Source organism: Staurois parvus, unplaced genomic scaffold (assembly GCF_062004578.1).
Source record: "Staurois parvus isolate SC_StPar_1 unplaced genomic scaffold, SC_StPar_1.0 ptg001192l, whole genome shotgun sequence".
NCBI lineage: Eukaryota > Metazoa > Chordata > Amphibia > Anura > Ranidae > Staurois > Staurois parvus.
Window position 1 is genome coordinate 320,077 of NW_028318988.1, and position 21,901 is coordinate 341,977.

The 21,901-nt window shown below is 43.2% G+C and overlaps 1 protein-coding gene across 1 annotated transcript; it reads left to right on the top strand.

Annotated features, from left to right (window-relative positions):
* The first annotated feature begins 20,304 nt into the window (after window positions 1-20,304).
* Window positions 20,305-21,222, top strand: LOC149438342 (olfactory receptor 1G1-like). Its single transcript, XM_089659857.1, has one exon. It carries the CDS (start codon window positions 20,305-20,307, stop codon window positions 21,220-21,222), a length of 918 nt encoding a protein of 305 aa, XP_089515983.1.
* Window positions 21,223-21,901: the final 679 nt, after the last annotated feature.

A 21,901-nucleotide genomic window follows, 5' to 3' on the forward strand; every position in this document is an offset into this window, starting at 1 on the left:
GGAATGCCGCTGGAAAACAGGATCTCCACTACCTCAATGTCTTCTAGGGAGAACAGCCTATGTAGCAGGGAAGAAGCCAGCTCAGCATAAGGCCTGAAGGCTGTAACCAACCCACCAAGCTAACAGGAGAAGACAGTGTGAGTACTCTTACACTCCCTGGGCCAGATAAGGGGAGAGGGCAGTCAGGTCCAAGACCAAGCTACCTTCTCATCTGGGACTGTTTCTAAGTTAACAGCTTTCCACATTGGACTACACAAATTTGTCATCTAAATGAGAGAAACATTGAAAAAGTATTTAAAATTTGCCTCATCGACTGTAAATTAATTTTCCGATCAAAAATCCCCCAATAAAATCTTCAAAATAACAGGCATCATCATACACGTCACAATGCTTGCTTCCTAGACTTCAAAGGACTACTGTATATTTACAAGAATATCCTCCATGACAGAAATTCTCTTCAGTATTGGCTGCAACTTCTGATGTGGTCCATCTTAGGACACAGCTCTTGCACTCAGGGTGGACATATAGACTGAAAATTATTTCTCTCAAAAATTTCCCCACAATTGGGTCTAGACCCATGACCTAGAGAGAAATATGTCTCATCCAATATTCTTTAGTAATATAAACGTGAGACTTATCAAAAGATCTATCTGTAACCTAACTTCTCTTCTCTCACAATATATTTCCAAATAAGCATCTCACCCTTACTGCCTAGAATAAAATTTCTAGCCAATTTTCTCTTGTCACAATTAGTGATGGTCTGAACACCCCCGTGTTTGGTTTGTGTTAGAACATTCAAACCTAAAGAAAGTTCTACCACAAGCATCGAACATAATGCAAGTCTATGGGACTCAAACTTGTAAATTCAAAAGTGCCCATTTTGAAGGCTTATGTATATGCAAGTTACTGGCCATAAAAGGGGTATGGGAACTTGGGTACTGCCCTGAGGGACATGAATCAGTAAAAAACATTTCAAAAAGTATTGTTTTTTTAAAGGGGCAATAATTTTTCACAGCACCACTGAATCACTTAGGGTTCATTTATTGTTTATAATAATTTTTCATTGCTTGAAAAAAAAAAAAACCTTTACATATCATGCCTGGGGGTTCCCTTAAACTACCTGCAAAGTTGTACATCTGTACAATGTATAGAACCTGCTATAGCAAGACTGGCATTACAAAAATGACATATTTATATTAAGAAAAAAGCGTGGAGTCCCCCCCCCCCCAATTCATATTAGACCCTTTAGGTCTGGTAGAAAAGTCAGGAGGGACCCCACAGTCATTTTTTTTTTTTTTTAAGTGTATGGGGTTGCCCCTAAAAGCCATACCAGACCCTTTAGGTTTGGTAGGACTTTTAAGAGGAACCCTACCCCCAGAAAATGGGAGGAAAAAGAGCGGGGTCCCCCCTAAATTCCTACCAGACTCTTGATCCGAGTACAGGCCTGGCAGGCTAGGAAAGGGGGGAAAAAGGAGCACCCCCTCTCCCTGGGCCTTACCATGCCATGTGCCCTCGGCATTGGGACAGTGTCCCCATGCTGATGAGAACAAGGGCTTCTTCTCCACAACCCTGGCCCGGTGGTTGTGGGAGTCTACAGGCAGGGGGGCTTATTAGCATCAGGGTACCCCTTTAAATAAGGGGGCGCCCTGATACTGCCCCCCCCTTGTGAATGAGTAAGGGGTACTTGTACCCCTACCCATACACTAAAGGGTTAAATGTGTGAAAAAAAATAAAGACTCCAGACGTTTGAAAAAAGACTTTATTGAACAAAAAACAAAACAGTTTAAGAAAGCCCCCCAAAAAATGGTCCCAGCCATGGTCGGATCTAGGGGGATGCTGGGGTGGGCTTGCCCCCCAGATTTCATTTGTGCCTCCCAAGCCAGGTGTGCCCCCCTCCCCCATGCTCATTGTGATTATGACCACTGAGCTCCCCCCATCCCCGCACTCAGGGCCAGCCGCAGTGAACTGAAGTATACGGTCTAGACAGGAGAAGTGACATCGGCAAAGAGGAGAGAGTGGAGAGGAGGTACGGGCTTCTCTGTGATCTCCCTCCTCCTATCATAACAGTTATCCCCTATACAGAAGGTTACACAGGATCGCTCTTAGATCCGACAGTACACGGCTTCATTACCCGCCCCATCTCCTTCAAAGACTGCTCAACTCCTGGAAATGTGGATGGGGGCAGGTAATCAAGCTGTGCACTGTCGTATCTAAGAGCGATCCTGTGTAACCTTCTGTATGGAGGAACGCTGTTATGAAAGGAGGAGGGAGATCACAGAGAGCCCACATCTCCTCACTACTCCTGTAGTTCCCACCAGGGGCGGGCTGACAACTTATGGGGCCCCTGGGCAATAGGGGAACATGGGGCCCCTGTGTCCTCACCCACACTCAAACCACACCCATAAAAGCCTATGAAAGGTGCCAGTTGCATCTCATGGGGCCCTCCTACTGACCCCGGGCCCTTGGGCAGTGCCCCTGGTTCCCACATGTAAGATTGAGGGAGGGGGAGCTGGTAGAGGAGGGATGGTGGGGGGCTGTTTGTGCTCTGAAGGATAATTAGGAAGGATTTGTGTTAGGAGGGTGCAATTTGGGGAGATTTGTGCTAGGAGGGGGATTTGGGTGGGGGCGTGGATTTGTGCTGGGGGTGAGGATTTTGGGGAGGTGGAAATTGTTCTAGGAGGGGCGATTTTGGGGAGGATTTGTGCTGGGAGGGGGTTTAGGGGAAAGTATTTGTACTAGGAGGGGAGATTTGAGGAGAGGAATTATACTAGGAGTGGAGTTTTAGGAGGATTTGTACTGGGGGGTATTGAGAGAGAATATATACTAGGAGGGGGGAATTTGGTGGGAGAGTTTGATTTTTTGGGGGGCATGGAAGATTTGTGGGTAATTAGGGAGGATTTGAGCTGCAAGGTGGGGTGGGGGGGGAAACATCTGTGCTGGGAGGAGGATTTGGACTGGGGAGTTTTTGCATTTTTGGTTGGGTAGAATTTCAGTTTGCAGAGGGAATGTATACTTAGGGTGTGAGCATGTTGATTAGTGCTCTTTTTTTTGGGGGGGTGGAAGATTGGGGCGCAGTTTGTCACCTTCAGTGCTAGATGACCTTGTGCCCGCACTGCACACAAGGCACTCAACCAGTTGCGGACTGACAACTCATGGGGCCCTCCGGACAATAGGGGATAATGGGGCCCCTGTGTCCTTGCCCAAACTCAAAAAAGCCTATGAAAAAGGTACCAGGGGCATCTCATTGGGCCCCCTACTGACCCCGGGCCCTCGGGCAGTTTCCAAATGGTCAGTCTGCCCCTGCACTCAACAGATCTTCTCCTCCCCACATAATACATGGCTGAGATCAGATTCCCTAACAGACACAGCATGGATCTGCACAATGTGTAACTGGCTGCTATGTTGCAGTTCTAACCTGTGAAATTTCCTGATTGGATTGGCAGCTGCAGTAGCCAGCTACACACCGTGTGGAGGGATACCGATCTCAGCTATGTGCTGTGTGCGGAGGAGGAGATCTCTTAAAGAGGAGTTCCACTCAAAAGCTGAAACTCTGCTTATTTGTCTCCCCCCCCCCCCCCCAGCCATATTTGGCATCTTTTAGGGGGAGGGGGGAGCAGATACCTGGTTTTGACAGGTACCTGCTCCCTTTTCCGACTCAGTTTGCACCGGCCCTCGACGTTCGGTCCCCTCCTTCCCCCTGCAGTCTCCTGGGAACTTTCACAGGTCCCAGAAGACTGCCAGACCAATCAGAAGGAACAGCCCGACTTGTGCATGCGCATTGGACACCAGGCTGTGAAGCCGCAAGCTGTCACAGCTGGCACCATGAAGGAGAGAAGGAGAGAAGGGACAGCATGGGTGAGTACATTGCTGGACCCTGGGGCAGGTAAGTGTGTGTTGGACAGGTAAGTGTTTGTATATTAAAAGTCAGCAGCTAAAATGTATGTAGTTGCTGGCTTTTAATAAAGACAAAAATGGCTGGAACTCCACTGTAAGAGCCCTGCTAGCAGTGACCCTGTCCTCAATGCTGCTGACCACTGTCTTCCACCATGCTAACCCTTCTCCTCTTGACCCCTGTCCTCTGCCATGCTAGCACCTGTACACTGTTCTGCTGACTCTTACACACTGCCCTGTTGACCTTGCATCCTCTGCCCCCCTAACGGTTTCACTGCAACCCCAAATCAGACAGGCTAGATCCGGCCCTGGTTTCAGTGTTGTAATCCATTGTCAATCACGGTGTTCAGCATTGTCACAATGTGATCGATTCACCAAAATAAAAAAAAACTGTCCGCACCCACCGAGCATTTTCTGCAATCTGACATTTGCGAGTTCGATGTAAACAATTGGGCGGAGCTAATGGTGACATCACCACTAGCTCCAGCCAATTGTGTACGTCTGACCAGCAACTGTCATAACTGACATTAACAATTGGGCGGAGCTAGTGGTGACGTCCCCACTAGCTCCACCCAATTGCATTGAGCCATGGTTGGCCAAAGTCACTGAGACTTTGGCTAACCATGGCTCTTACTGTGAACTCAGCTGTGATTGGCCAAAGCATTGCACCTGACCTGTGGTCAGGTGCAATGCTTTGGCCAATTAAAATGCTCTGCCAGAGAGGTTTGTTCAGCAAACACACAAACATCCAATGTTCGAGTCAAACATACGCTCAACTTGAACATATAGAACATCCCTAACCACAATAGGATTTTTATTAAATCTTTAAATGTACCTCTCTTGAACCAAACATTTCCCATGACAATACGCTCAGACCAACCACCTTTAGTCTTCCCATTGGAACATACTTCACAATGAACATGACAGAATCACTCCCTTGACTAAAACATTTGCCTTCAAACTTATTCCATAATATGCTCAATACCATACCTTTCAAAATCTTTCTCCAACTGAATGCATCCCACCATAGTATACTATGGGCATCAAAGTTACTGCCTAGACCAGCCTTTCTTAACTAGGGTTCCCCCAGAGGTTTCCAGTGGTTCCTCGATTATTGAGCAATGCCTGCCTCCCAGATAAGTAACCATTAACATTAATAATCTTTTTTTAACTATCTATAAGGAATGATTTCTCCCCTTGACCACAAATGGAAGACACATTCTTCTCAATGACCATCATGCTAATGAGCTGTAAACATAGTATTCATTAGCAAGGTTCCCCGAGACCAGAAAGTTATTTCAAGGACTACTCTGTGTGTAGCGCACAGACCCCTGATGGGTCCCACTATTTGTCCCGAGTTATATTTCCTAGTGGGTACAAACAGCCAGGTACACGGAAGCTTCCCAGTCTCTCCTCACAAGAACCAGGCAGAAAGTGTCTTTTTTAGATTTATTGCTTGATAAACTTGGGTAGGGTGCAGGGTGAGCCTTGGAATACACCAAATTTAGTTCAAAAAAAAGTAATGGAGGACAGGCTGGTACTCAGTATGTACTGGATACTTGAATGCTTTCCTGCAATACCACTCCTGTACTGTGTGCCTTCAGGTCAGATCCTCTGTAGACCTCTTCTAAGTTCTGGAACCTATCAGAAATTAGGGGAAAGCAACCAGCAGAACCCAGAAAAGCCAAGAGCAATCAAACTTTGCTCCAACGGCTATAGAGGAGCCAAAAACTAAATTAGCCTCAAACTGCTAGCAACCTAACCAGGAGGGCCCTACATGTATTAAACGTTTGACAAAGGCTGGGCCAGGGAGATTGAAATTCTGCATGAAATAATCCACTCACTGTATACTCCATGATGGGTACCTTTGACTAGTGAAGAGGAGATCAATTCACTTGAACCAAGATTCAACAAAGATTGGGCTGACTTGATCCAAATGAATGTTCAGAGGCTGTAACATATTTTATTCTACTACCAGAGCTTGCATAAAACTGAACGGCCTGCTTTTTTGCAGCCCCATATCTCCATCCATAAGGAAACACTCACTGAACGAAAAAGAAAGGAAAACATTACAAGAAAAAAGTAAAAAGACTTATCTTACACCCTCCTGCTTTGAGTTGGTCTAGGCAAGTGTGACCTAACATAGTCTTCTTCTGGGATCCGATCCAGGGAAAGCAGAGCCCAAATCTCATGAGAAGTTGCTCCTGGGGGCCTATTCTACTTCACATTCTTCCGAAGCTGAAAGAGGGGTTTCATTGAAGATCTGGTCTGGAGGTTTCACTGAGATGACCATCTGCCTGAGTCTTGAGAGCAAAATAGAAGTTCCAGGGAGTGAAGGATCCTAGTGAATGTTGTTGCTGTTGTTGGTTCACTCCCTGGATGGACTTCATATGATATCCTGGGGTCTGAGTGGACATATCTGGATGATCCCTGTAGCTACAGGTATCACCCAGATATCTTTTTTTTGCAGCCAGCGATTCCCTACAATGTAAAAGCCATCCTAGCTGCTGATTAGCCACTGGATTGCTGTTACAGTCAGAGAGAGGGGACCGCCTCGCAACGGGAAGACAGTAATCCAGCTGTGGCACCTGTTTACCATAGAGCTGGCTGTGGATCAGATAGTCCCCTGCTGTCTCTATGATCCTGGGAGGCCGGAAGCAACAGCATGAAGTCACTTCCAGCTCTGGTAGATGTAAACACTGCCATTTTTTTTCCTGTGCAGCCAGCTGGTGTCACTATGGAACCATCAAGCCCCTCCCCTATGTGTTACGCCACTGGGTCACATGGCTTCATCAGTGGAAATGATCAGATTAGATGGTTCCATAGTAACATCAGCTGGCTGCACACAGGATATCACCACTGCTAACAATTTAAGAGGCAATCTATTCCACAAAGTGCTTCTGTATATTGATCATGTGAGTGTAATACTTTATTCTAATAAATGAGAGTATAAGGATGAGTGCACTATGATCTGGTTATTCTCTTAACATACCCACCAATGGAGGAGAGCCACTAGATGAACAAAGGGGTTCTAATTCAGCTGGATACCATCCCATCCATACTTGGCCCAGTTAAAGGGAAAAAGGCTTCATATGACCTCACTTAACGGTTTGGTCATATATTTGAGGTGAGAGCACAACCGGTGGGGGTCCACAAGTTTTTAAGTGAATTTAGACACTGAACCACTTGCCTACCGGGCAGGGGCGGACTGACAACTCATGGGGCCCCCGGGAAATAGGGGATCATGGGGCCCCTGTGTCCTCACCCACACTCAAACCATACCCGAAAAAAACCTATAAAAGGTACTAGGGGCATCTCATGGGGCCCCCTACTGACCCCGGGCCCTCGGGCAGTGCCCGGGTTCCCAAATGGTCAGTCCGCCCCTGCTACCGGGCATTTATACCCCCTTCCTGACCAGGCCAATTTTCAGCTTTCAGCACTGTCGCACTTTGAATGACAATTGCGCAGTCATGCAACACTGTACCCATATGAAATTTGTGTAATTTTTTTCACACAAAAAGAGCTTTCCTTTGGTGGTATTTACTTGCTGCTGGGTGTTTTATTTTTGGCTCTATAAACAAAAAAAGAGCAAAAAAATGTGAAAAAAAATTTTTTCTTTGTTTCTATTCTATTCTGTTATAAACTTTTGCAAACCGGTAATTTTTCTCCTTCACTGATGAGGCTGCACTGATAGACAGCACCGATGGGCACTGATAGGCAGCACTTATGGGCACTGAAAGGAAGCACTGATGAGGTGGCATGGATAGGCGGCACTGATGGGCACAGATAGGCAGCACTGATAGGTGGCACTGATGAGCTGGCACTGCTGAGGCGGCACTGATGATGGGCACTGATAGGTGGCACTGCATGACAGCATTGACTGGCGGCACTGCTGGGCACTGCTGGGTGGCACTTCTAGGTGGCACTGATGCGTGGCACTGCTGGGCTGCACTGATGGGCACTAGTGGGTGGCACTGCTGGGCACAGGTGGGTGGCACTGTTGGGAACTTTTGGGCCGCACTTCTGGGCACTTGTGGGCAGCACAGGTGGGTGGCACTACTGGGCACCGATCATCAGGGCACTGATCATCAGTGCCCTGATGATTGGTGCCGATCCCTCCTCCGACAACTGCCGAGAACAGAATGTAACAGTGTGAGGAAAGTGCAGTCGAGAACCGGCAATTGCATTTCCCGGAGATCAGTGTGTCATTGGACACGTTTGATCACATGGTAAAAGGCCGCTGTGATTGGCCTTTCACCACATCACATGATCAGTTGTGTCCCTAGGACACAGCAATCACGGAGATCGCTGGGTGTGCACCCCCAGGGGCGCTCAGGAGAGCGTGTTCTGGGAGAACGTCATATGACATCCTCCCAGAACTGGCCGGCCGCAGTGAAGTCGTCATTCGGTTATCTGCAGTCGGAAACTGGTAAAGAACTGAATATATAATATTAAAGTGAATACAAGAATTTGCAGAATCATATATGGACAATTTTCTGTTATTTAAATGGCGGATTTATGCATATATTACACTTATATTTTTACTTTGAGTGAAATTACACATATTTATGTTTTTTATAGCATACTGGAAGAAGTAGAGCGTGGCACATTTTGGTAATATATGTAATAGGCACACTTGGATGAGTATGTGGACAGCACAGTGACTAAATGGTTAGCATTTCTGCGTGGCAGTACTAGGGTTGCTGGTTCGAATCCCAACCACGGCACCACCTGCCTGGAGTTTACATGTTCTCCCTGTGCCTGTGTGGGTTTCCTCTGGGTACTCTGGTTTCCTCCCACACTCCAAAGATATGCTGGTAGGTTAATTGGCTCCTGTCTAAATTGGCCTTAATATGTGTATGTATGAATGTGAGTTAGGGATCTTAGATTGTACACCCCTTGAGGGTTAGGGACTGATGTGAATGTACAATATATTTATAAAGTGATGTGTAAATTGACAGCGCTATATAAGTACCTGAAATAAACAAATAAATGTGTAAGGTGCAGGCGATCTGCTAATTTGTATTGTGGTTGGCACAGAGAATTTGACATAGCAGCTTACAAGTTTTGATTATAATTTTGTTTGGCTTGGGTTGGAACTGGTCAAGGCTTGGCTAGCCTGGAACATTGCTGATGGTGTCCCAGTGCTGTCCACTTCATGCCCTACTGCTGAAGAGACTGTTCTGAGAAGTAGCTGCCAGGGGCAGACTGACAACTCATGGGGCCCCCAGGCAATAGGGGATCATGGGGCCCCCGTGTCCTTGCCCACACCCAAAAAAGCCTATAAAAAGGTACCAGAGGCATCTCATGGGGCCCCCTACTGACCCCGGGCCCTCGGGCAGTGCCCGAGTGCTCAAATGGTCAGCCTGCAACTGGTAGCTGCAAAGGGAAGAGTGTGCTCACATTCCTGTTCAGTGTTCAGTGTTCTGGAGTATTCCCCAGCTTCCCCAAGCCCCATCCAAGTTAATCTGAAATAAACCCCTAGACTGTTTAATGAGCCAGAGGAGAATGTTGCTGGTTTCCTGGCTACCGTTGCACTAGTGGGAAAAGAAGCCAGGACAAAAATCAGCGGCTCCTGCAGGAGTAGCGCTGCACATGGGTTTATGTATGATTACTCTGCCCTAACCCCAAAATTAATAAATTTTTGGCATTTTGTTTTAACTACATGCCGCCCAGCCACTGTACATATACGGCGGCAGGGCGGCACTCGCAGGCAAAACCACGTTTTAAAACGTGTGTTTTGTAAACAAATAGGGGGCGTGCGCGAGGATCACTGCCGCAGATGTCAGTCGCTGGGTCACAGCCGCTCCTTAACGGCTATGTCTCAGCGATCGGCGGCAAACAATGACAAAGAGCACAGCTGCAGTAGCTGTGCTGTCTGTCACTTCCCTGTCAGCTCGAGGATGAACTGATCAAAAAAGAACAGTTTCTCTTTCTCGATCAGCCTTTTCCCGCCCAGTACACCCCCCGCCCCCTAGTAAAACACTCCCCTCACTCCTATAACCCTTCCCTGCAAAATAAAGTTAACCCCTTCCTCCCCATTTCCATTAGTACAGTGTCAGTGGTTTTTTTTGCACTGATCACTGTATTAGTGTTTTTGGGGATGTCAGTGACCCCAAGTCAGTACCCCCCCAGTGTCAGAATGTCCGCCGTAGTCCCGCAGTCCCGCCATAAGTCCCTGATCGCCGCCATAATTCGCTGATCGCTGCCATTATTAGTATAAAAAAACCCCTAAAAATCCCAGTATCTTTCCCGCCATTTGTAAACGCTATAACTTTCACGTAAACCAATTAATTTACACGTATTGGGTTTTTTTTTTCAGCAAAGACATGTCACAGAATGCATTTTGGCAGAAATTTATGGCTAAATTTGATTTTTGCATTTTTTTTTACTGGACATGTTTTATAGCAAAAGTCCAAAATATTGTTTTTTTTTCCTCAACATTGTCAGCCTTTTTTTTATAGCACAAAAAATAAAAACCGCACAGGCGATCAAATACCACCGAAAGAAAGCTGAATTTGTGGGGAAAAAAAGGCTGTAAATTTAATTTATGTACCATATTTCATGACCGCGCAATTGTCCGTTAAACTAGCGCAGCGCTGTATAGCAGAAAAATGGCGTAAATTGCAGTATTTATACCATAGTTTGTAGACGCTATAACTTCCACACAAAGCAATCAATATACATTATTGGGATTTTTTTACCAAAAACATGGAGCAGAATACATTTTGGCCTAAATTTATAACCAACTTTGAGTTTACTATATATTTTTTTATAGCTGAAAGTAAAAAATATTGTTTTTCTTCAAAATTTTTGGCCTTTTTTTGTTTATAGCGTGACAAATAAAAAGCGCACAGATGATCAAATACCACCGAAAGAAAGCTTTATTTGTGTGAAAAAAAGGACGTAAATTTTGTTTGGGTGCAGCATTGCATGACCGCACAATTATCAGTTGAATTAGTGCGGCGCCGAGAAGCAAAAAGAGGCCTGGTCATTAAGGGGGGTAAATCCTCAGGAGCTCAAGTGGTTAATAAGCACAACCCTTAGTCCATGAATGGCATATGAATGTTTAGTAATACTGCACATGATAATGTAAATCATATCAAAGGCAGAATATATGATAAAATAATGAGATCAGTATTGTTTTTAGTGTTCATAACAATCCTCTTTGTTAAGCACGATAATAAAATCACCATAGAATTCTAGGAATAGAATTAATGAGGAATTTCCCCGGTGACACCCGGCTCGCTGAAATAAAGGAAGCTGTATATTATAAATGGAGACTGCCCCGTGTCTGGCAAATCTCTGTCATTTTTCAGGGAACGGTAAGTGACATGCAGAGTCCATTCCAGTTATAAAACAGATTTTGTAACAGTTCACAGAATACGAATTTGGGGGTACAACCAACAGCTGTGTCAAGGTAGCACCGCAATTCTTACCTTACCAGTAACACCTGGGGGTCTATTTATTAAAAAAAAAAAAAAAATCACTGAGCGCACTTCCATCGTGAATAGTCCCCACAATGATTCTAATATGTGCATTGCCTATGATTGTCAGCTCCATCTAGTGGTCATAATGCTGTGTTTTCCTGATTGTGATATTTCAGATAAATACCATATGATGGCCACTAGGTGGAGCTGAGGATCATAGGCAATACACATATTTAGACACATTACAGAGATTATTTGTGAAAGCTGTGTGAATGCTCAGACATTCAAACAGCAGTTTTTTTTTATTAAATAAACCCCCTGATACTATCTAAACGTCAATACACTGGCACAGGCATTTCAAAAATATACAGTCAAAGAAGCATTGTTTGAAATATAGACCCCCAAATAAATATATTCAGGGGCATCCTTAGGCTTGGTGTCACCCCTCCAGAGGTTGGTGGTCCCTGTCATGCACACACAGCCTGGCTCTTCCCCTCCCTGTGTCCCCGTTGCACTGGTGTTGCAAGGTCAGTAAACCCCGTATAGGTTGCAAGCCGTCCATCCCCGCAAGATTGATCGGATCTGCGGATTGGGGAGCATAATGGATTGCCGATCCATCTTGCGGGGATCATCGGCTTGCAACCTATACAGGGTTAACTGACCTTGCATCACTGGTCCTGGGGGTGCGACGGGGACACAGAGAGGGGAAGAGCCAGGCTGTGTGTGCACGACAGGGACCACCCAACTCTGGAGGGGTGACACCACATGTTACCGCAGATCTTGCGGGGATCGTCAGCTTGCTTTAAAAAAATTTTGGTGTCACCCCGTGAGATAGGTGTCACCCCCTGCACCAACCTCGGGACACCACTGCATATATTACAGCTTATAGTCCTCAGAAGTGTTGGGTGATTTTGTTTTTTTTTTTTTTTGTTTTTTTTTTACATATTTTCACCTAGCGATCCTGCCAATATCACACTTAGGAGTCTATTAATTGTGTGAATGTCATACACTAATTTTTGGCCATAATTTCTGTAATAGACTAATTCCTAGGATCGTCAGCTCCATTTAGTGGCCAAAATGTGGTACATTTTCTCACTGAGTAATCTTGGAAAACTATACTGCATTTTATTTATTTATTTCAGGTACTTATATTTTGCTGTCAATTTACGCAGTGCTTTACATATATATTGTACATTCACATCAGTCCCTAACCCTCAAGGGGTGTACAATCTAAGGTCCCTAACTCCCATTCATACATACACATACTAGGGACAATTTAGACAGGATCCAATTCACATACCAGCATGTCTTTGGAGTGTGGGAGGAAACCCACACAGGCAGAACATGCAAACTCCAGACAGGTGGTGCCGTGGTTGGGATTCAAACCAACAACCCTAGTACTGCCAGGCAGAAGTGCTAACCATTTAGCCATTGTGCTGCCCATGGAGCTGATAAACATAGGAATGACCTACTATAGAAATTATTGTTAAAATGCATGCAGCCTGCACAAATGTGTTTAACATTTGTCCTTCCTACAAATCAAATGTTTATATGTAGTGCCCTCCTCTAGTTAGGCATCTAGGTTAAATTTAGTTTTTGGCTTCACTGTAGTACGGTAAGTGGAACAGTGATTTAATTTTTTTGTCTGGTCAGGGTTTTCTAAGCTGGTTGTTTGATTTCTCCCATCTGTTTCTGAGAGACACTTCCAGAATACGGGGCAGGGAGGTGCAGATTGCCAATATGAATATTTTTCACGTCCCAAACAATCCTATATATGTAAAAATCTATATTAAAATTACTTTTCTATATGTTAAAAAAAATCTGAAGAATATATTTTAAAATATATATTTTTAAATATATTCTTCAGATTTTTTTTAACATATAAAAAATTACTTTTAACATATATTTGTAAATGCATTCCAAAAATGAAGATTTGTATTTTTTAAGACATACAGTATATTTAAAATGTATTTTTAAAAATATTTTTCATATACTTTATAATAAAAATGCATTTCAACATACTGTATATATATATATCAGAGTATTGTGGTTAAACACGCCTATGAACACATTTGACGTCTTTCTGATAAGAATATGGGTATAGGCAGGGGCGGACTGACAACTCATGGGGCCCACGGGCAATAGGGGATCATGGGGCCCCTGTGTCCTTGTCCACACTCAAAAAAAGCCTATAAAAGGTACCAGGGGCATTTCATGGGGCCCCCTACTGACCCTGGGCCCTCGGGCAGTGCCCGAGTGCTCAAATGGTCAGTCCGCCCCAGGGTATAGGTATGTTTCTACATGGGGATTTGGGGTGGAATATCATGGTTATACATGCCTAGGAACACATTTGATTTGTTTCTGATAAGAATATGAGAACAGTTATTTTTCTATATGGGGATTGTAGGTGGATGGCTGTGAATACACATGCCAAGAACCATATATATATACATATATATATATATATATATATATATATATATATATATATATATATATATATATATATATATTTATGGCCAAAATTGTAGTACTTCAAATATATGTCAATATATTTGGGAAGAATATTTTTAAAATATATTTCAAATATAAAATAAACAAAAATGAATGAGCGCAACTTCATACAACTAAATGCAGGTTAGATAAACGATAAACTAATAAGGAGCTGCTAGCATAAAAGGCATACCTCGGCACCTCAGTAATGAATAAAAAATCTAAGAAATGCAGTGCTGAAATTATATTGACCATCAAGTGCAAGCAGAATGTTCAAATAAATTGTTCTTTCATATAACAAATTAGAAGTCCTGTTAATGAAAAAGTGTTCCAAAATTGCAGAGGTCAAGGTGATGTGATATACTCCTGGCTACTCCATAGGGTGATAGTACAATAATGCAATTACCAGAAGTACATACAAACTAAGCGTTGTATGTAAATAATCCGTGGAGACTTCAGGGTCTGGTCACCGGAATGGCGTCATCTAGGGCTGCAGCAGACTCCCAGGAATGATGTCACTCACACTTGGGGGTCATCATAGGCACACCAGAGGGTCCAACGCCGTTCAGACTGGATCCTGGAGTCTGAACGGCGTTGGACCCTCTGGTGTGCCTATGATGACCCCCAAGTGTGAGTGACACCATTCCTGGGAGTCTGCTGCAGCCCTAGATGACGCCATTCCGGTGACCAGACCCTGAAGTCTCCACGGATTATTTACATACAAAGCCTAGTTTGTATGTACTTCTGGTAAGTGCATTATTGTACTATCACCCTATGGAGTAGCCAGGAGTATATTTCAAATATATTTTTCTTCCATATGGGCAAGGACATTGTGAGTAAAGGCCTTGCTGTGGACTTTTAGTGTGCTTGTGCTAGATGGGATCTAAGTAAGAGTCATAGATATACTGGCCAATCCCTGTTACCTCCAGGAAAGGCTGCTGTAAGAAGGTTAGTGAGAATTTTGTCCTCCCATTATTTCCACTGGTTGTTTCTGCAGTATATTGTGACCTTAAACCCCTCTCCTGTTAAAGTTCTTCAGCAATTAATAATAAAACTATAGGAAACCACATGAAAAAGAATCGGCGGTAGAATATTTTACATCAATCATTGTTCACATTGGACACAAGTTCAAAAAAACCCCAGAGGATTGCATCAATAAATGGTAGGACACCAAGGCTGAGCCTGAATTATTAGTGTGTTGATCTGTGCTTGTGAGACTGGCAGCCTCTGTATTAGTAGGCATCCCCCCAACTTTCTGAGATGGGAATGAGGGACACCTATTAGCAAGCGTATACAGACATAGGACACACTCCCTGCCATGCCCCCGTAAAGGACAATTAGACAAAAAAAGATTAGTTTAACTTTCAATTGCTTTTCTTTATTTATTTTTTTTTACCTCTGCTATTTTTTTATTGGCTTATGGAGGTTATTAATGCAACAATTTAGAATTTGGATGAAATGTTTAGCACTGTGAAACACTTTTTGATAGCTAAGTTGTGCATTTTATATACAGCTCAGTTACTAAAATACTGCGTGAGTTATATTATTAAGTCATGCAGTATTTTAGTAGTGAAACATTCATTCATTTCAGCTGAATGTTAAAAGGATTTTTGATATTACCTGACAATTAAAAAATAAAAACAATGTGGGGTCCCTTCTCCCATCCATACCAAGCCCTTTAGGTCTGATATGGATTTTTTTAAAAATGGCGTTGGGGTCCCCCCCAAAATACATACCAGACCCTTATCTGAGCATGCAGCATGGCAGGTCAGGAAAGGAGGGGACAAGCAAGTGGCCTCCCCTCCTCCTGAACCGTACTAGGACACATTCCCTCAACATGGGGGGTGCTGTGGGGCGGGGGGAGCTCCCCCCAAAGCACCTTGTCCCCTTGTTGATCTACCATAAGTTAAACCAACCACCTGCCCTCAGTCTCAGTTATCAGGATACCTTCATGACATGTCATTGTCATGTCAGGACAAAGCCTCAAACAAAAGGATGTGATATGGATGGCCTAAAGTGAATAAAATGGTATGACAATGTGTGAAACATAAGAAAACCTATTTGTATTATTTTCTAGAAAAAAAAAATATTAAAAAAAAAAAATCACAAATAAGAAAGAGCATTCCGACAGAATTCTAAAAGAAGCAAGTTTTCAAATCTACCATAAAGTAAACCATCTGTCCTCAATTTTTTTGTTCTAGCTCCTAAAGAATATCTAAACCCAAAAACAAAAATGAAATATATTGCTGCTTATTGGTCCTTGTGGTGACTGCATTTGTTTTCTTTTTCCTGTCATTTTGAGCGATATACTAATATACTCTGTAATTTCTAATAGTGCTTAATTTATGGTGCTAAGGCAGATCAATCAAAAAATATGAACAAAGGAATGTTTGGTGAATTATCATAATACCTTAGACAAGCAACTTATCATCCGATCTGGAGAGATAATTGCCTAGTGACATTCTAATTTGCTGACAGAACAAATGTACAAGCAGTTTTCTAAATACACCCCATTGTGTCATTCTATGAAGCTACTGTAAGTATGGGAAATGAACACTTAAGTATATCCTTCCTGGAAAGAGGAGGGTGGGAGGCAACTTACAGTAGTGTTCAAAAGTTCGCATACCCTGATGGAAATCATGTCATTTTGGCATTGATACTGAAAATATGTCTGATCATGCCAAAAAACTGTCTTTTATTTAACCACTTGCCTACCGAGCACTTTCACCCCCTTCCTGCCCAGGCCAATTTTCAGCTTTCAGCGCTATCGCACTTCTGACTGGCACTGATAGGTAGCACTGATGAGTACTGATAGACTGCACTGATGAGGAAGCACTTATAGGTGGAACTGATGGGAATTGACAGGCATCACTTGTGGGCACTGAAAGGCAGCACTGATGGGCATCAATATATGGCACTGATGGGCACTGATGTGTGGCACTAATAGGCAGCACTGATGGGCACTGATAGGCAGCACTGACTGGCACTGATAGGTGGCACTGATAGGTAGCACTGATGGGTACTGATAGACTGCACTGATAAGGAGGAACATATAGGCCACACTAATGGGCATTGACAGGCATCACTGATGGGCACTGATATGTGGCATTGACGGATACTGATATGTGGCACTGATAAGAATCACTGACTGGAACTGATAGGCGGCACTGATTGGCACTGATAGGTAGCACTGATGGGTACTGATAGACTTCACTGATGAGGAGGCACTTATAGGTGGAACTGATGGGAATTGACAGTCATCACTTGTGGGCACTGAAAGGCAGCACTGATGGGCACCAATATATGGCACTGATGGGCACTGATGTGTGGCACTAATAGGCAGCACTTATGGGCACTGATAGGCAGCACTGACTGGCACTGATAGGTGGCACTGATAGGTAGCACTGATGGGTACTGATAGACTGCACTGATAAGGAGGAACATATAGGCCACACTAATGGGCATTGACAGGCATCACTGATGGGCACTGATATGTGGCATTGATGGATACTGATATGTGGCACTGATAAGAATCACTGACTGGAACTGATAGGCGGCACTGATTGGCACTGATAGGTAGCACTGATGGGTACTGATAGACTTCACTGATGAGGAGGCACTTATAGGCGGCACTAATGGACATTGACAGGCATCACTGATGGGCACAGAAAGGCAGCACTGATGGGCAGTGATATGTGACACTGATATGTGGCACTTATAGGAGGCACTGATAGGTGGCACTGACTGGTACTGATAGGTGGAACTGATGGGTAATGATAGACTGCACAGATGAGGAGGCGCTGATAGGCAGGACTGATGGGCACTGAAAGGCAGCTTTTATGGGCACTGATATGTGGCATTGATGGGCACTGATAGGCAGCAATGATGGGCACTGAAAGGCAGCAATGATGGGGCTGCACTGATAATCAGGGCATTTACGATCAGTGCCCTGATTATCAGTGTAGATGTCCCCTCTGAGGAATGCCGCTTACTGGCTCTCCTCTATCATGAGGAGAGGACTGCCGATAAGTGGCATTTCCTATTTACATGTAATGAGCTGTGACTAGAAACAAATCACATGGTAGAGCCTGTGTCTTTGGCTCTTTACCGTGTTTGGTAGCTGTGTTGCGTGTCCCCAGGGGCACGCATACGCAGCTAGAGTGGGAGAATACCATCTGATGTCCTCTCAGGCTCCTGCCTGTCCATCATTTCCCTATATGGCAGTCAGGAGGCTGTTAAGGACAGTGATCATATGAAGCCATTTATTATCACCTAGTTGTTTGGTTTCTTTTTAAATCCTAATGACAACAGAAATCCCCCAAATGGCCCCAATCAAAAGTTTCCCTCCCCTGGAATGTTTGGCCTTGGTACAGACACACAAGGTGACACACACGGGTTACAATGACAATTTAAGGTTATTTGTCCACATCTGTGGCTTTTTAAATTGAAATTAGTGCCTGCATATAAATAGTCATTGAGTTTGTGGATGCACTGAGCAGGCTAGATACTGAGCCATGGGGAGCAGAAAAGAACTGTTGAAAGACCTGCGTAACAAGGTAATGGAACCTTATAAAGATGGAAAAGGATAAAAAAAGAAATCCAAAGCCTTGAATATGCCAGTCAGTACTATTTTATTCACTTATTAAGAATTGGAAAATTCAGGGATATCTCGATACCAAGCCAAGGTCAGATAGACCAAAAAAGATACTAGAAAACAAGGAACAGAGGGCTCACTAGCCTTGTGCATTACCTTTGTGACAACTTTATTGTATGAACAAAATACATATGTACTGACTCGACAAACGAGTCATGAATAAAGGCACATTGATGTCCACAATGCACTCAAGGTGACCTGGTCTCCTAAGCAATTCACAGGAAGACCATCCAAAAGGCTGACGGGTTTCAAGGTGGGGCCCCCTCTTTCTCAGAGCCAATTTTGGATGTTGCATAGTCCTTATATCACAAATAAAGCAAATCACACGATCTCATGATGTTACAATAGCTCCTCCCATCAGTGGGTGGGTATGATGACCCCTCTTTACAGCCATCTAACCCAGGATAACACTATCTCCCAGCTAACAACTTGCCTTCAGGACTTGAGACTGACATGGAGCTCTACAGAAAAAACTCCTGAACATTTCTGCTGCATTGATATGGTTGACCACGCCGTATTGTAGACTATATTCTTCATTGATTCTCATCCTACTTATCCCACCACACATCTCCTATTCTTTATCTACACCTCTTCCTTGGGTCATCTGATAGCCTTCCATGGCTTTCAATACCATCTCTACACTGTTGACACCCAAATATATCTCTACTTTTCAGCTCACTCCATTAGTCTCCTTACATATCACTCATTTACTGAAAGACATATCAATCTGGATGTCACACCACTTCCTCAAACTCAATCTATCCAAAACCGAGTTTATAAAATCCCCCCTCCCCCCACATGCCTCTTCCCCTGACTTCTCTGTCAAAACCAATGGCTCAACTATCAACCTGTGCCTGCATGCCAGGGTACTAGATGTAATCCTGGACTCTCCTTTTGGCCACACATCCAATCACTTTCCAAATATTGTCACCTTAACCTCCACAACATCTCCAAAATATGCCCCTTCTTAACCAGTGACACCACAAAACTTCTAATTCACTCCCTGGTCATCTCTCACCTTGACTACTGCAAATTTGTCCTCAATGGCTTACCTTTACATAGGCTAGCCTACCTTATATTTTTTGGTCTACAGGACTACATCTTCATGGGGCTGTCACCTTAACATATTATGTTCACAATATATTATTTTTTGCCCAGGAATATCATTTGTCAGATGACGTTCAGAGTTCACTTTATTATTTAATTGTTTATATTTTTGATTTATTATTAATTATTGTAGCACCTACCTATTCACGCATTTATTTGTCTAAGTGTATTTAACGTTTTAGGGGGCAGCTGCTAACCCTTTTTTGCCTAGGCTCAATGAGAGCAACATTCATTATTGGTTGGATATCAAGTCATTTAGGCGCCACAATATTTCCCTTACCAATAATATTAATTTATTGACCTCAACTGAGTTTCCATTATTAATCAGGCACCTATTGACCGAAAGATATTTACTTGCCCTGTTTTGACCCTTAGCAATTTTATTGATCACTTGGATAGTCTCATTGACCCAAGGGGTCCAATATTAACCACTTTGGGAACACTGACAGATTGTTTCAGGAAAGGGTTTGTTGAAGTTCTAAAACTATAAAAATTCCGGAATGATTTAACAGAGAATGCTGAAAATATTGTACCTGAAAAAAAGTAACATGATATTTTATATATTTTACATAATGATGAAAAGTAAAGAGTATTTAATTAACCTTGTTAATTTCTAGATAATGCTTTGAAGATTGAGATCCATTTTACTCTACAGTAAAGGTGGCATCTAGTGTTCTGCTATTGATTGTAGGTATTGTACTTTCACTTGACCTTGCCGACTCCTTGATAATGGAAACAATAAATCTAACCTCTAGTTTTTTTCTTCTGGGCTTCTCAGACTTTCACTACAACCATGCTGCTTTCTTCTCTACCATTCTGGTCATATACGCCCTCACCTGGGCTTCTAACCTACTTTTACTAAGTTCTATTAAACTTTCTTCACAGTTGCACACACCAATGTATTTTTTCTTGGGGAACCTGTCTGCAGTGGATATCTCTTTTGCTACAGTTACCGTTCCCAAGCTACTATCCTGCATTCTTCATGGAGGAGTTTTGATCAACTTCCATGGCTGCTTTCTTCAGATGTTCTTCTTCCTGTTTTTGGGCACCACCGAGAGTTTTCTTCTGTCGGTTATGGCATTTGATCGGTATTTGGCTATATGTAACCCCTTACGCTACACTTTGTTAATGAGTGATAAGCTAATGGTCATGTTAACTAGCTTCTGTTGGCTTGCAGCTTCTCTACATTCATTATTGCACACTTATATTCTTTCACATTTAACATACTGTGAAGACAGACTGATCCCCCACTTCTTCTGTGATGTGACACCCCTCATCAAACTGTCCTGCTCCAGTACTGCACTAGCTGAGCTCCTAATATACACCGAAGGTTCTTTGGCTGCTAACATTCCGTTCCTTTTCATTCTCATCTCCTATGTGCTCATTACGCGGGATATAGTGAAAATGAAAAACAGCAGTAGCCGCAGCAAAGCCTTTTCCTCCTGTTCTTCTCATCTCATGGTCATTTGCCTGTTTTATGGTACCGACATTTTCATTTACTTCCGTCCTCCATCAGACTACTCATCTCAGTATGATCGCATTGTTAGCATGGCTTACACCATCATCACACCTATGCTGAATCCTTTTATATACAGCCTGAGGAACCAAGATGTGAAAAAGAGTCTGAAAAAACTGTTAACACATTAATTTCTGACAACTAAACAAATAAAGTCTTCTGCTGAGGCTTTCTGATGCTAAGTTGAATTTTTTAACACATTGGGATTAATTCACAAAGCCCTAACACAAAAATAAGGATCTTTTTTTCATTCATGTGACTGTAATTTTCAAATCTGGACCCAACTGAAAAAAGCGGTCACTTTTTGTGTGACAATTATTTTTCCCACAAAAAGTGTCTATAAGTGTGCTCATACTGGTGTGTTAGTTTTGTGAATTGAGCCTGACGTCCTTTATCTCTGAATGAGTTTATTCAATTTTATTTTGTAGGATTTTTAAATGACAACTGCATTCCATTTTGTGAGTTAGATGTTTTTAGTAATCTTAGACTAAAACATTCCTGCCCACTGTAATATTTGTGGGTTCTGATCACTAGCCACCCGTATAATTTTAAAACAGTCTTTATTTTTCTCCAAAAACAAGAAAAGCAGCTTATCTTCAGCATAAACAGAAATAGTCCATAAACTGGTACAAAATAAAGCGTTGGCTCACTGGTAGCATCCACTTGCCCCACCAAAGGTTTTAAAGTTCCTGCCTGTTCTAGGAGAAAGTCACAGAAATCCATCATCCTCTCGGTAAGACAAGCAGCACATGGCCCTCTCTCACTGTGTTCTAATTTGACAGGCGTGCAAGTGCAGGTGAGTGACCCCTA